The sequence below is a fragment of the Electrona antarctica genome, assembly GCF_951216825.1.
Source record: "Electrona antarctica genome assembly, chromosome: 7".
NCBI lineage: Eukaryota > Metazoa > Chordata > Actinopteri > Myctophiformes > Myctophidae > Electrona > Electrona antarctica.
In genome coordinates this window covers 39,997,470-40,014,409 of record NC_136812.1, presented here as the reverse complement: position 1 = coordinate 40,014,409, position 16,940 = coordinate 39,997,470, and the positions used below count along the sequence as shown (strand labels likewise).

The following is a 16,940-nucleotide window of genomic DNA, read 5'->3' as shown; positions in this document are numbered from 1 at the left end:
TTCTTGTCATTCCAGTGCCGTCACTCCCACTCATCTGCTCACTCTCAATCAGCCAATCAGAGTGGAGCTTCACACCTGCACTCTGTTCGTTTGTCACACTCAGTCTACTTAAACCCTGCTTGTCTCTTTGTTCTCTGCCAGATTATATTCTTGTGTCCCTGTGCTCTCTGCTCCTCTGCCCCAGTCTGCTTGCATTAGCCTTTGTTTTTGACCACCTGCCTGGATTCTGACCTTCCTTTTGCCTGCCGGATATTGGACTTGATTGCCAGGGTTTTTGTGGATTTATGCTCATGGACTTGCTGTTTGACTTCAATTCCTGTGAACTGCAGAATTACAATTAAACTCTGTTTAAACCTTCAAACTGTTTCTGTCCGCTTCTGGGTCCTAAAATCATATCCTGACAGGCAGAGCTACAGGAGAATGAAGCGTGGGGCAGAGAGTGGCAGAGCTACAGGAGAATGAAGCGCGGGGCAGAGAGTGGCAGAGCTACAGGAGAATGAAGCGCAGGGCAGAGAGTGGCAGAGCTACAGGAGAATGAAGCGCGGGGCAGAGAGTGGCAGAGCTACAGGAGAATGAAGCGCGGGGCAGAGAGTGGCAGAGCTACAGGAGAATGAAGCGCAGGGCAGAGAGTGGCAGAGCTACAGGAGAATGAAGCGCAGGGCAGAGAGTGGCAGAGCTACAGGAGAATGAAGCGCGGGGCAGAGAGTGGCAGAGCTACAGGAGAATGAAGCGCAGGGCAGAGAGTGGCAGAGCTACAGGAGAATGAAGCGCGGGGCAGAGAGTGGCAGAGCTAGGAGAATTGATTGATTGATTGAACATTTTATTAACAGTTTGCAGAATTACAGTACAACTCAATACTTAACTGTGAGTGGACGACCCAATTAAGCATTACACTTGTTTACAACAGGGTCCACCATGTTCAATTCATCAAAACATTAAGAGACGTACAAATAGACACTTCTATATAGACAAAGAACAGTACAGGAATTCATCATAATGGAGGTAAAAAGGGAAAAGAAACATATACAGTGAGGGGAAAAGGGGGGGGGGGGGGGGGGGGGGGGGGGGGGCGGTGGGGGGGGATTCAGATTTTACGGGGGCCAGTTTCGAATTGCAGCCATCCGTAGGTGCCCTTTGAGAGCGGTTTTGAAGGAGTCAAGGGATTTGCATGTCTTAATGACTGTTGGTAGGGCGTTCCACATTTTGGTGGCATAGGAGCGAAAATAATTTAGTCCCTTGTTTGTGCCGAATCTGGGTTGAACATGGTTCGTTGCACTCCCTCTGGTGTTGTGGGTGTGGACTTCGTTAACATTAAGGAAGTATCTACACAGGTACATGGGTATCTTGGTGGAGTATCGAATCTTGTGGACCAGACCCATTGCAAGATGCTGTACTCTGTCGCCGACCCTAAGCCATGCCAGTCTGTCAAAGTGGGCAGGGGTGAGGTGGGTTCGGGGGGTGAGGCCAAGTAGGAGCCTGACCAGTTTGTTTTGGGAGCCTAGTTTTAAGGGCCTTTGAGGTGCTGTGGTACCAGGAGGTGCATTGATTCCATGAATCATGTGCACATACAGTACAACAGCAGCACAGCTGGCATGGTGATTAGTAAAGCATCTGTCAGTGTTTTCTCACTTTTCTGTGTCTGCCGAGTACAACTGGGAGTTAATGCGTGTATTTAAAAGAGTATTAAAAAGAAGAGAAAATTACCCCACGGATATAAAAGGTGTCCTTGAATGCCTTCACTGATACGCGACACCTATAAGCGGAAAATCGTATGAATAGAATGTTTCTTGATGCCTTGACTGTACGGTATGACTTACTGTAAGGACAGTATATACGCTGACAGCATAGCTACAATCAAATGCACTGACAGTCAAAGTGGAAGTTTGCCCTGGCAGTGTCCCGAGAAAACATTGAGACAGGAAGACGGATTTATAGCCCAGAGCCCAGAGTGTCAGTGTCACTGAGGGGAAAAGACTGGCCCATTTGTACAAAACAAAAGTAAAAGTTGCTTAACTTTGAAAATGATAATAATAAATAAATAAAATCTACCTGTTTAGTATTTTGTCGATCAAGCTAGTTTAAAAAGAACACTGTTTTAAATTCAGATTGCTGTATAGTGGGTGGCAGGCCGGTGCCAATGAACTGAGGAGAACAAGGTCACAGCACCACGTTGCCACTGGGAGCAGGAGGCTACTGACACTGACAGAGGACCTCGCGTTATTTGCATCATTCAACTTAAATTTTTATCACATTCACCACGTGAAAAAGATGCTTCAAAGCACCTCTTCTAATTGCCACTGGGGCGAAATTCTGACTAACGATGCTATTATTTTTCATTAACAGACCTGCACATTATCTCCCCAACTAGGCTAATCATCCAGCTACATGAGATGGAAGATGCAACATGCAACACATCTTTTCAATTTGCTCCAGGGAGGGCAATCCATGCCTCTGCTTCTCTGCCTCTGCTTTTCAGATCAAATATGCATAAACATGTATTTACTTTTGGGAAATGTACAGTCGATTCAGATGTTTATATCTATTTTGGGCAATTTTTTTAAACTCACAGGTCACAATCTGCTATCTGCGCTTTTCACAAATGGAACCCTGCCGATGCCAATTATCGGTTCAGTGTCCCTCTGCAAGAAAAACCCAGCTGGAGAGCTTCCTTGACGAGCACTTGACATGGTAGTTAGTTACCTTTCCCTCCCCGTTGCTGCCCATTACGCATTTTGTACCTTTTTGCTCTTTTCCTATATGCGAACCACACCACCACTTTTTGCGCCCCCTGACCGCACAAGTGCTTCAGGGATAATCCAGATAATTAGGTAACGGAAAACTCTGGCTAATTGTGCCACTCGGGCAAGACTCTGAGGTACCTCTCAGATGTTGTTGTCAAGGGAGACATGCAGTACACCAGGCAGTTACTAACGCATACGAGTCCTAGGGAGTAGAGGTGAGGGGACTCAGGGGAGGCAGGCAGAGGAAGAGGATGGGGAAAGGGTTTATGAAAGAGCAAGATATGTACTGCATGTACCTAGCCTGGTAAACCCCTCATTCTTGAGAACATTTCATTCATTCTGCGAGATAAATATATGCGGGAAACTTTCTACATGTGAACATGTCTTTTGTTTTTAAATTTAAAAATTAAGCTTTTATGAGCCAATTGCAGTTTTATGAAAAATATTATTTTGCCCCTAACGCATACATGCAGAGTCACATTTTTATGAAACCTATAGTATGTTAGAGGGTCATGCCAAATAGCGCTGAAACTGATCTTACTCCAAACTACCAATGGCTATTGGATGGATTTTGTTTACACATGTGTCTTGACTCATGCGGAACACATCTGTCACTTTGACCAGTAAGCTCCGCCCTCAGATTTTCCGCCATTTTGAGCAGTTTGAAATATGTTTACACCTAATTTTTCTGTCTGGATTTTTAGCAATTTATATCTGCAAGCAGCGATAAGAGGGGCCAAGGAATGCAGCAATAAGAAAAATACTATATGCAATATAATAAGCGGGCGCACTTCCAGGGCTGAGAGGGAGATGACGCTCGGCTGCTCGACACGTCGAAGGGCCTGGGTACCAGATGGGACAAGTGACACCCTCCTAGGGGGGGCTTTTTGGGTTAAGGTTAAGGTTAAGGTTAGGTTTAGGTATAAGTATTTTACTGAGGTTAGAGTCAGCTATTTCAAATATTCATTAGTTAATTGTATGGTCTTCTTTCTCTCAACTTCAGTGTTCTATGTTTCTATGGCTTATTGTGCGTAAAGTGCATATTGCATATTGGGTTTTTTTAGCGGTGCCGGTGTGTGTGTGTGTGTGTGTGTGTGTGGGGGTGTGTGTGTGTGTGTGTGTGTGTGTGTGTGCGTGTGCGTGTGCGTGTGCGTGTGTGTGTGTGTGTCTGGGGTATGAAGAGCTGCAATATTGCGGTTTTGTTTAGCAGCCTGCACCACTCAGTTCACACAGGTGTGATTTTTGTTATTGCTTGGCCCCTAGCTGTTATCACTGCTTGCAGCTATATTATCGTATTTATTATGGTATCGTCCTTTAATTACGATGTTTGGATGCGGTTTTACTTTGGAGCAAACAGTTCAAGCATAAAATATGCACCAGATGCTCTTTGAAAACAATGCTGGCTGGCACCAGCTCTCTCTCTCTCTCTCCCTCTCCGTGTGTGTGTGTGTGTGTGTGTGCGTGCGTGCGTGCGTGCGTGCGTGTCTGAGCATGGGGAGACACGATTACGCAAGCTCTGTTTATTATCTAGGATGCATATCTGTGACATTGGGTCCATCCTCTACTGTCTCTTAAATCTTTATAATTCTGTCATGATGTTGCACAGAACACCACTATCTGTCCCTCATGAACAGTTAAGTTAAGTGGCAATGTACATGAAAATGAGTCAGACTGATTAGCCATGGTTAAATTGTTGCAGAGTGCTGCCATTACAAAGGTTGTGGTGTCCCTTATGACAGAGACGATAGAGGTTTTTTAAATGCACAGTAAAATCCATTGCTGGCTGTCTGAATTAAAAAAGGTCATTAAAATGTTGACATATTATTGCTTATAGCAGCTTTAATTTACAGTAACACCGAAAAGTTGCGTTCTGTCTGAGTTAAATTAACACGAGAGATTACTGTATGTTGTGTAACAGGATAATAAGCGTATTTGTATTTTTATAAGCATCTCGATTTCTTAATTTCCAAGCTTGGACAGAAGTACACCAGATTGTATCTTCTTAACCACACTGTGGTTAGTGTGTAGATAGAGTGTAAAGTGTGTATTGTATCTTCTTAACCATACTGTGGTTAGTGTGTGGATAGAGTGTAAAGTGTGTATTGTATCTTCTTAACCACACTGTGGTTAGTGTGTGGATAGAGTGTAAAGTGTGTATTGTATCTTCTTAACCATACTGTGGTTAGTGTGTGGATAGAGTGTAAAGTGTGTATTCCATTTCAGTCACTAGCTTGATGTGGTCTTTTACAGTATTTAAAGCCTGTGTGATCTGAACTCTAATTGAAATAATACATGAAACCTTGACATCCAAGTATAGATTAAATACAAGATTCCATATACTGTAGATTTTCTTTGGATGTATCTTTTTTTTTTTAAAGATTTGTTTTTGGCTTTTCTGCCTTTATTGATAGTATTACAATTTACAATTTACAATGTAGGCATTTAGCAGACGCTCTTAATCCAGAGCGACTTACATTAAGCAATAACAAAAGCATGGAATACATCACATATATAAAATGTAGTTATCATGAATCATGCGTAAACTAAGAACGTAACAGTGGAGTATCTATGTTAACTATACATACTATACTATATAATATATTATACATGTGTACTATAAAGTGCTATGACTACATAAAGTGCAATTCTAGAGCTGTCTACGTAACAAGCTATAAGTCTGTTTAAAATACTATCTAAGTCTACATAATGTGCTATCTAAGGGGCTAGGCTAGGGCAAGTGCTACGGGCCATGGTGGAGTCTGAAGAGGTGGGTTTTCAGACTACGGCGGAAGATTGGGAGTGAGGCTGCAGTTCTGACTGTGATGGGAAGTGCATTCCATAGTTTTGGAGCCAGAAGGGAGAAGAGTTTGGGACGTGTGGAGCGTTGTCCCGGCGTTTTTAGTGAAGGTACCTCCAGCTTCCCTGCGTTGGCTGATCTGAGTGCGCGGGAGGGTTTGTAGGGTACGATCATACTTGTGAGATATGGGGGGCCATGCCTTTGGTTGGTATGGTTGGTATTAAGTGAAGATAGACAGGAAAGAGGGAGAGAGAGAAGGGGAGAGACATGCAGCAAAGGTCGTCACGAACGGGACTCAAACGGGACGGGACTCGAACACGCAACGCGCTGTCAGGCCAGAGCCTGACCACTTGGCCAGCGGGCGCCCTTTGGATGTATCTTAGAATGAAACCAAATGTTAGGAAACAAAATTGAGGTTGCGGGCCGGGTGCGGTAGTTGAATGTGGCTTATATTACTGCACTGATTTGACCTTTGGGACTTTTGACTCTGTAAATAATGAGAGGTTGAGGGCTATTGATATCTGCAGGTGGCACAACTATTGATCACTACTGTATGTGGCACTGTGTCATCTGAAGGGAATTGAGCTAGCGTGCAATATACCGTAAAGGGACATTTCACCGCTGGAAGAAACTGCAGTCACTCAATGTTAATAGTATTTGTAGTAGATTTTAATACATATTACACACATGCCAGGAAAGTGTTTCTTGTGTCCTATAACTAAACATCATTCAAATAAGATCTGGTTGCAAAAGGCGTGAAGTGGCCCTTTAAGAAAGCAGGTCTAGAAAATGTTAGTAAGGGAACTGTTTCCGTAAAATCTAGCAACGTGTTATGGGTGTTCTTAGGGCCCAAGCACTGCACAGTATAGTGCGAAGCCCTATTGAGATCGCAATGATTATTATTATCCGAAATGAATCGCGTTTTTGAAGCCCTAAACGTACTCGAAAAGTTGTGAAACTGCACATACATCACAAGTGGCGAAAGATTACGTATTTTAATCATCTCAAAAAGGGGAGTGGCCTAATGGCTCAATAGCGCCGACTACAAAACTTTGACCACAATACGGTTTCGTTTGAACAAGATAATTATCTCGTTCGAACGAGATAACATCTTGTTCGAACAAGATATCTTGTACAACAAGATAATTATCTCGTTCAAATGAGATAATATATTGTTCAAACTAGATAATATCTCATTCAAACAAGATAATATCTTGTTCAAACAAGCTAATTTATTTTTCTTACCATGGCCACTCAGAGGCTCCATACTGATCTACAAGCTCACAAGCTTTCAAATAGGCAATGTACAGTATACGGGTTAATGTAGTTAATATGATTGATTCTATATAAACACATTTTGCTGGGAGCCCCCTGGAACCCCCTCAAGGAGGGGCGGTCCCTGGAACCATTGCCCGGCCTACGTACAAACTGTACCAGCCGTGTTGAATGGACTGTGTTGTTGTTCTGAGGACACGTTCTCGTAACCTTGATGAAGGACGGACGCTTTTCTTTTTTTAATGGTAGGAGGCAATTCGATTGCTTGCCCCTATTTACATCAGTTGATATTATAAGTGTACATGAGGTGTTTTGTTTCTCAAGACCATTTTGGATGACAAATAACACTCAGCATTTATGATAAAAACAATATTGATATAGTTAATAATGATGTTTTTTGGCGTGTTCTAGTGTGAGACGAGTCAGCATAAAATGGGCTATGAGCCTCTGCAAGAGTGGGAACTTTAAAAGCAAATCCATAATGCAAACCCATCTTTGATGGTGGTGATGGAGAAGTACATACTGTTTGTAGTGTATTGACACTGACGTTAAACAAGTAGAAAATACATTATAGGTTATTACATCACAACACAGTACAGTACGTACAGTAACTATAGAAAAACACACACAGGACCACAAAAAACACAAACAAGTAGAGAACAGGCAATAAAGCATATACATACTTCTGCTACACCAACACATTCACAAAACACAAAAAAGCACCGACAAACTGAAAAGCACAGAGACTGTTTTCACAACAGTAAGGAGAGCTATACCATTAGTCTAATGCCATGCTGCAAGCTACAGTACATACAGTATAGCATTGTAGAAATGCATACAGTACTTCTTTGCGCTAAAGAATAGCTGCTTATGAGGTGTAAAAAAAAAAAGAAGTTAATAAGAAAAGTGGTTATGCCCTAGCTGCTTATGAGGTGTAAAAAAGTTCATAAGAAAAGTTGTTCTGCCCTAGAGGAAAAACATCTTTATGATAAACACGTAGACTGTTATCTTATGAAAATGTACAGTATTATCTGAACCAAATGTTTCAAAGAAGAATGACTTCTGTGACTTTGTGTGTGTGCGTGCGTGCGTGCGTGCGTGCGTGCGTGCGTGTGCGTGTGTGTGTGACTAGGGCACTGTAGACTGTCATGTCATTATTCAATAAATGTCATGTTCATTAAGTAAAACATTATAATATTAGACCTATGCCATTTTGCATAATTGCACAGGAAGTTAGTTTTATACCCCATAGAGCAGCTGAAAGTGAAATCAATAGTGTTTACCATTTGAAGTTACTACGGTTGAAGGACTCAATGTAGTGGAACACACTCAAAGCTTTGCCATTTCTGTATATCCAACAGAGGAGGGAGTTCCACTTGAAAGCTGCACATTAACATCCTCAGTGTTAATTTATCCATTTGTAACTCAAGTGTACAAATGGAACCAAAATGGATCCTTACGCGTCCATTTGGTTTCATATGTACACTCTCAAGTTAACCACTTAAGCCCCTCTAAACTAGCGAAAATAGCCGGTGTACAAGCTCACAACACGTTGCATTGCGATGCGCTCTGAGCTTATGAATAAGCAATTTCTGCTATGTAGCAGTGGTGGAAAGTATAGGTAACCCTTCATTTTACGGTACGGTAATTACCAGGTAAATACCAGGTAATTACCTGGTAATAATAGGTAAGTACCTGGTATTACCTGGTAACAACCAGGTAGTAGTTATAAGTATTTGCCCATTAATTACCTGGTAATTACATGGTAACTTCCAGATACATTACTCAGTAATTACTATGTAATTACCAAGTATTACCCAGTATGTATAACTATTTACTGTATAATCTCCTGGTAATTATATGGAACTTACCATGGTAAATGACACACTGGTTGCCAGGTAATTACCAAGTATGTTCCTGACAATTACCAGGTATTGATACGTGTTTAGTATGTAATTACCAGCTAACTACCCGGTATTTACTCTGCAACCAGGCACGATACCCTGGTTGCAGGTACTATAGGTATGTAGGTACTATAGGTATACCAAGTATTTTCAACAACTACCAGGTATTTACTCTGCTACCAGGCAAGTTACCCAGTAGGTACTAGGTCATTACCAAGTATTTTCCTGACAACTACCAGGTAATAACATGGTAACTGTATTCACTGTGTTTACATGGGTACTACCCATGAAACACGTGGGTAGTAGCCTACCAGGAAATTACCAGTTGTACTAGGTAATTTCCTGACAACTACCATGTAATTACCTGATAGGTACCCAGTAAGGAAGGAGGAACTGTACTGTAAAAGGAAGCGTGCTCTATTTCCATGATATTACCATGTACCTACCTGGCAATTGTAGATTATAATCCTCCCCATTACCCATCAGGGTGTATTTTGAACTTTGAACTTTGAATTTTGAACTGGCAATAACTGTTAATTACCAGGTATTTACTGTGTAAATTAACAGGTAAAACCAAGCAAGTTACCGTGTAAGAAAGGTGTAATTGTACTGTGAAAGGAAGCGTGGTTTGTTACAGTGAAAGTACAGGGTAATATTATGGAAACAAACCACGCTTCCTTTCACAGTACAGTTCCACCTTTCTTACACGGTAACTTGCAAGGTTTTACCTGTTAATTTACACAGTAAATACCTGGTAATTAACAGTTATTGCCATGGGTAGTACCCATGTAAACGTATTTTTTGTATTTTGAACTTTGAACTTTGAACTTTGAATTTTGAACTGGCAATAACTGTTAATTACCAAGTATTTACTGTGTAAATTAACAGGTAAAACCAAGCAAGTTACCGTGTAAGAAAGGTGTAATTGTACTGTGAAAGGAAGCGTGGTTTGTTACAGTGAAAGTACAGGGTAATATTATGGAAACAAACCACGCTTCCTTTCACAGTACAGTTCCACCTTTATTACACGTTAACTTGCTTGGTTTTACCTGTTAATTTACACAGTAAATACTTGGTAATTAACAGTTATTGCCAGTTCAAAATTCAAAGTTCAAAGTTCAAAATACAAAAAATACGTTTACATGGGTACTACCCATGGCAATAACTGTTAATTACTAGGTATTTACTGTGTAAATTAACAGGTAAAACCTTGCAAGTTACCTTGTAAGAAAGGTGGAACTGTACTGTGAAAGGAAGCGTGGTTTGTTACAGTGAAAGTACAGGGTAATATTATGGAAACAAACCACGCTTCCTTTCACAGTACAGTTCCACCTTTCTTACACGTTAACTTGCTTGGTTTTACCTGTTAATTTACACAGTAAATACCTGGTAATTAACAGTTATTGCCAGTTCAAAATTCAAAGTTCAAAGTTCAAAATACACCCTGATGGGTAATGGGGAGGATTATAATCTACAATTGCCAGGTAGGTACATGGTAATATCATGGAAATAGAGCACGCTTCCTTTTACAGTACAGTTCCTTCTTCCTTACTGGTTACCTATCAGGTAATTACATGTTAGTTGTCAGGAAATGACCTAGTAACAACTGGTCATTTCCTGGTAGGCTACTACCCACGTGTTTCATGGGTAGTACCCATGTAAACACAGTGAATACAGTTACCATGTTATTACCTGGTAGTTGTCAGGAAAATACTTGGTAATGACCTAGTACCTACTGGGTAACTTGCCTGGTAGCAGAGTAAATACCTGGTAGTTGTTGAAAATACTTGGTATACCTATAGTACCTACATACCTATAGTACCTGCAACCAGGGTATCGTGCCTGGTTGCAGAGTAAATACTTATACATACCGGGTAGTTAGCTGGTAATTACATACTAAAAACGTATACATACCTGGTAATTGTCAGGAACATACTTGGTAAAAACTAGTGTGTCATTTACCATGGTAAGTTCCATATAATTACCAGGAGATTATACAGTAAATAGTTATACATACTACAATTTACAATTTACAATTTAGGCATTTAGCAGACGCTCTTAATCCAGAGCGACTTACATTATACTGGGTAACACTTGGTAATTACTGGGTAATTACTGAGTAATGTATCTGGAAGTTACCATGTAATTACCAGGTAATTAATGGGTAAATACTTATAACTTCTACCTGGTTGTTACCAGGTAATACCAGGTACTTACCTATTATTACCAGGTAATTACCTGGTAGTTATACAAGTACATTTACTTAAGTACTGTACTTACAATTTTGAGGTATTTGTACTTTATTTCTAAAGTACTTCTAATTTCCAATATTTTTACTTCTACTCCACTTGCATCACAGATCCAAATATTGTAGGCCTACAGTACTTTTACTCCACCACATTTATTTAAAAAAGTTTCGTTATTATTACAAAACATAGATTAACCACTTCAATCCTACATACATTTCGGCCATTTGAAAATAGGCAATATACAGGTACAAGCTCATACAGATTGTATAGCTGCTATTTTCAAAATATACTTTATATGTGCATTTTGATACCAATACTTTTGTACTTTTAATCAAGTACATTTTGAATTCCGGATTCCGGACTACCTCGTAACAGAATATTTCTACATTGCAGTTGATCATTTCAGTACAAAAGTACTTTTTACTTCCACCACTGCTATTTAGGAATAATGTTTTGCCTATGACGACATGCCCAAAATAGGGCGTTCGGGTTGAATAGTGGTTAAATGAACACTGATTCTGCAACAATGGTTGTGCCCACCTTGGTAGTCATGGTGAGGAGGGGCTTCCCTTCTGATGAGGTCTTACTGGTTATCTCCTTCATCCCCATGGCCACGGCCTTATCGGCGGCCCTAGAGTCTTTCCCCTACAACAGTGGAATCAACAACGACTTGCATCAGGAGAAGTTGGACATCTCAGAGTGGTACCCCTGTGTGTGTCCAGGGTATCTTAACAGCAATGAGACTTATTTATTAATGATGATGACACTATGGGGATATTACGGTGTGCCGTCTACTGTGACAGACACACCAACGACAGCGACTGTGAACGTTTCCACAAGACTATGGCAATGAACAAGGGGGGGGTCACCAGTCACACAATGCAGGCGGTTCACTGTACACGATGATGATCATGGTTGGTTGTTCACAGTGGTATATTTCTACATTGTATGTTATGTTATATTCTGACAGCAAAAAACATATCCTTCCACCGTGTGTGTGTGTGTGTGTGTGTGTGTGTGTGTGTGTGTGTGTGTGTGTGTGTGTGTGTGTGTGTGTGTGTGTGTGTGTGTGTGTGTGTGTGTGTGTGTGTGTGTGTGCGTGCGTGTGTGTGTGTGTGTGTGTGTGTCAGGCAGTGCACATGAGTGTGGAGAGAGAGAGAGAGAGAGAGAGAGAGAGAGAGAGAGAGAGAGAGAGAGAGAGAGAGAGAGACAGACATAACTGCGCATATAAGGTGCATATAGTACCCACTCGCCGTTTAGGGACTTTTTGCCTGTACACTACACTTGCCAGCAAAACATGCTATACTTCATTTCCCACACCTCATTTTCCAGTTGGACCGATATCCTATCCTAACTTCCTCTGGAGAGCTCAAATCTCCTAATAGAGCCTCAGAAAACACCTGCTGCCACCGCTCCTCACTATGTCTAGCCTTAATGAGAACTTAGTATTTTGTGAAGATGGTGCTATACTGTCAGATTTATTCTACTTGAGAAACTGTGAAGGATAGCCTATATCTTTGACAATACCTGTTGTGTTTTAGTTTAGTGTTTTGTTTGGCTGATACATCTCAGAAAAATGCGTAAGATTATTTTAATTAATCTATTTGATGTACTGTAATTATGTATTATTTGCTGATTGGTGTTTGGACTTGTATGGCTATATAGAAGTGTCTATTTGTACGTCTCTAAATGTTTTGATGATTTAGTGGACCCTCTTGTAAACAAGTGTGTAAGAGCCATTTCTTTTCTGTTCATTTTATTTCTATGTTTTTTTGATGACGTCATTTTCAAGGGCTTGGTCAAGGCCAAGGTTGGCCAGGATACTTAATGAGATCCGATTGAATACTCTGGTGTTGTCCTGATGTGAAGGCGAACAGTTTTTTGACTGTGAGACATAGGCTGTTGATTGATATGGTTTTGACACTCTTTTGTTTTATTTAATACAAGTTACAGTGAATAAATATCATCTTTGAACTTTAAGTCAACGTTTGTACATCAGTCTTTTTATCACACGTCATGACTAGACCCTCGGCATCGGGCAGCCAGTAGCCCAAAGTTTAGGACTTTGACGCTACACTTTAGTCAAAAAACTGCCTCTGTTCCACGCCACGCCAATTGGGAGGCAAGTGGAACCAACGGGGGTCGTTTGGAAGGAGAACACGCACGGCCACGGACGGGCCGCAGCGTGTGTTGTTGCAACGGCGGAGCCGCGGAGGTGGACGGGACCGGGGACGGATCAGCGCACGGCGGCGGACACGGCTGCACGAATCGACCCAGAGCTACAGGGGCGCTCATCGGGGCACATCGGCAGCACTACCAGGCCGCCGCAGCTGACAGCAGCGGACCGGACCGTCATCATTCAGCGATCGGCGAAAAACACCTGGCTCATCAACGCGGCGCACCCGGCGTTCAGCGTGTGCATGCATGGTAGGCTAAAGGCTTTAGCAGCGCAACGCCGACATTAAAACAATGGCCATTGTTAGGAAAGGTGTGCACACAAATAAGTGAAATAACAAACCCAATGCATTGGTAAAGGAGCGCCACTTTGCGCGCGGCTTATTATTGTTTGAAGTTGAACAACAAACTTTGAACGTCTAAGGAACTTGACATTTGTTTATTTATTTTTTATTATGGATCAAAAGGAGGCGCCAGCTGGCGCTGGTGACAATGTGGTTGAACTTGAGTCTGGTGGGGAAGGGGCTTTGGGAAAACGTGTGGTCAAATTGACACCCAAAGCGTTGGATGAAAAAATCGACAGTTTGCAAAAGGAGAGAAAGGTTAAACTGAGCAAACTGTTAAAACTGAAGGAAGTGGTTTCTGCCTTGGTGAATGATGAGACATGTGCATATGAAGCAGAATGTGCATTTCACAATTTCAAGGGTTTATATGATGAAACAAAAAAGGTTCACAATACTTTGTTGGGTCTTGTGTCGGCTGATGAAGCCAAAAAACATGAAACATGGTACAATGCAAAAATGCTCACTTTTGATGGGTTTATTGATGAAATGAAAAGGTGGAGTTATGTTCAAAGTTGCTCTGAGGATGATGATGATGTGATTTTTGAAAGTGAGAGTTTTGTTGCCGCCGGTGACAAAGGTGATGAAATGAATGCTGGAATTGAGGGTTCTGTTGCCGCCCATGACAATAATGATGATGTCGAGCCTCATGACAGCATTTCTAATGTTTCATCTCATGTGTCAACTGCTCATTCAAACCATAATAAAAGCACTGCTTCAAAGACAAGCAAAAGGTCCTCTACTTCTTCAGCACGCATTAAAGCAGAGGCGGACAAGGCCGCACTCATGGCTCGTGCTGCTGCATTAAAAGAGGTACATGCCTTGGAGAAGCAGGCTGAGGCCCTAAGGAGGAAAAGGGAACAAGTGGAGCTGAATGCTCAAATGGCAGCCTCTACTGCTAAAATATCTGTCCTACAAGAGGCCAGCAGCAGTGTCACTGGCAGGAGAACTGATGGCATGGAGTCCTATCTTAGGCAAGGCACTAGACCTAAAATCCAGCCTCTTGGCTTACAGCAGTTCTCCTCTCAACAGCGTCAGTCAATGCAAAACCCAGTCACGTCTGAGCATCACCAATCCAAAGACACAGCTCACCGAAATCATTTCAACCCTCAGCAAAACAAGCAAAGTGAACAACCAGTTCACACCTCAACATTGGATCCTGCAAAAATGCAAACAAGGCAAAAATTACCCCAACCAGCTCTACCCTCTCAACCCAATAACCAACCATCAGATCTGTACAATATACTACAAAGGCAAAATGAAATAACAACACTCCTTGTACAAACACAAACTTCTCAGTTTCTACCTCACAGAGAGATTCCACATTTTGAAGGTGACCCATTACAGTTTCAGTCATTCATAAAGGCATTTCAGCATTGTGTGGAGGCAAAAACGAATGATTTTGGTGACTGTTTATATTACCTTGAGCAGTTTACTAGGGGACAGCCAAGGGACCTGGTACGCAGTTGCCTCCATATGCCTCCTGAGAGGGGTTATGCTGCTGCTAAAGATCTGCTCAAGGAACATTTTGGGCATCCATTGAGAATTACTGCAGCCTACATGGACAAAATCATGGCTTGGACAAATGTAAAGTCAGAGGATGTGAAAGGTCTCAAGGCATTTGCACTTTACTTGCGGGAATGTTCAAATGCCATGGAGGAGCTGCAGTATTTGGAAGAGCTTAACATACCAGCAAACATGAAAGCTCTTATTCTGAAACTCCCATACAAGCTCAGAGACCAGTGGAGAGGGAAGGCATGTGACATCCTTGACAGACATGACCGAAGAGCTTGTTTCCCAGACATTGTGACATTTATCGAACAGCAGGTGAGAATTGCCTCCGACCCTGTTTTTGGTGACATCCAGGACACTCTTCTGGGTAAACCAATTATCAAACCCAAACCTCAACCTCAAACCAAATCACTGTATAGAAACAGTTTTGCAACTCATGTTGAACTTTCTGATGAATCTGAAACAGACTCTCGCCCATCCTATCTTTATTGTGAACGTGATCATGCTTTGGAGCAGTGTCCGCAACTGAAGAAGAAGGCACATCAAGAAAGGCTTGACTTTCTAAGGGAGAAAGGCCTGTGTTTTGGATGCCTGTGCCCAGGGCACTTGAACAAGACTTGTGGCAGCCGCATGAATTGCTCCCACTGCAACAAGAGACATCCCAGTGTTCTACATATGGAGAGACAGGAAATGTGGAGTTTTGGAGCTACCAATGAGCAGCAAACAGCCAAATCTGAGAATTGCATTATAACTACTTGTGGCCATACAGGGGCTGGCAACAGTAACGGCATTCTTCCCATCTTGCCTGTACAAGTGAGATGCTCAGAGGGCAGCAAGGTCATCCAGACCTATGCTTTTCTGGATCCAGGAAGCACCGGTACTTTCTGTTCAGAACACCTGGTGAACAAACTGAACACAGAAGGCCAAAGAACCAAAGTCCATTTGCGCACCATGGGTCATAGCAAGATGGTACCCAGCTGCATGGTTAACCCTCTTGTGGCCAAGCCTAATTAACAGTGGATTGATTCTTCAGCCAGCATTTTTCAAATGTTTAATTTGTCTTTTTAATGCCAATAGAAAAATCCGCGATATACACACTATATCTCATTCTGACGGGGCAAGACCATAGTATTGGGACAATCAGTCCTGATGGTGGCGGTAACGTCACCATTTTGCCGATTCTGACCAAAAGGAGCGAGTGAACGATGACCACATCCGGTTAGGATCAAAATATCCGGCAGTAGCTTTGCTAGTGTGCCACAATGAAAGATGTCCGGAATGCTAAGCTATCATCGTAATTTTCATAACTAAGTCAAATTAAGCTCTAATCAAGCCCAAAACATCGCATTTTACGCAGCGATGCATGCGCGATCACGCGCGTGCGCGATCGACCGTGCACACGCGGATTTTCGGCCGGTTTTAGGAAGATTACATCGGCCGTTAGCCAAATTAGCTAAAAAATGCTAAATTTTGCGACAATAAGCTCCCGATTATTGGGAATCAATCGATTACGTCAATTACGTCAGTGGCCATAAGGGATTTATTGATTTCATTACGTCAATTACGTCACTGGCCATAAACCAGTTTTAATGGCCTGGAAGTATCTGAATTTACCGGCAAGCTATTTTTCGAACTTCCCGATGTGTTCACCCAAAAAGAAATGCCTGTGTCTACTGCTAACCTGATCAGTAAAGAGGAGCTGGATAAGTGGCATTACCTCCAAGATATCCAGATCCCTAGAATTGCAGCTAATGTGGACCTGTTAATTGGTACTAATACCTCCAAGTTAATGGAACCGAGAGAGGTAATTAACAGCCATGGAAAGGGACCTTATGCTGTCAGAACCCTACTGGGATGGGTAATCAATGGTCCTTTACAAACCAATGGCATGCATAGTGGGAGTGGCCCCACAGTTACTGCTAATTGCACAGTGGTAAACCAAGAGC

General features: G+C 42.0%; 1 protein-coding gene across 1 annotated transcript in view; it reads right to left on the bottom strand.

Annotated features, from left to right (window-relative positions):
• Positions 1–16,940, bottom strand: part of pex5la (peroxisomal biogenesis factor 5-like a) — a gene marked incomplete at both ends in the record, with an annotated part of 143,379 nt that overhangs the window by 58,670 nt on the left and 67,769 nt on the right. The window contains one exon of the mRNA XM_079507094.1: positions 11,507–11,611. Coding sequence (XP_079363220.1) covers positions 11,507–11,611 — 105 coding nt within the window. The remainder of the gene's footprint in view (positions 1–11,506; positions 11,612–16,940) is intronic.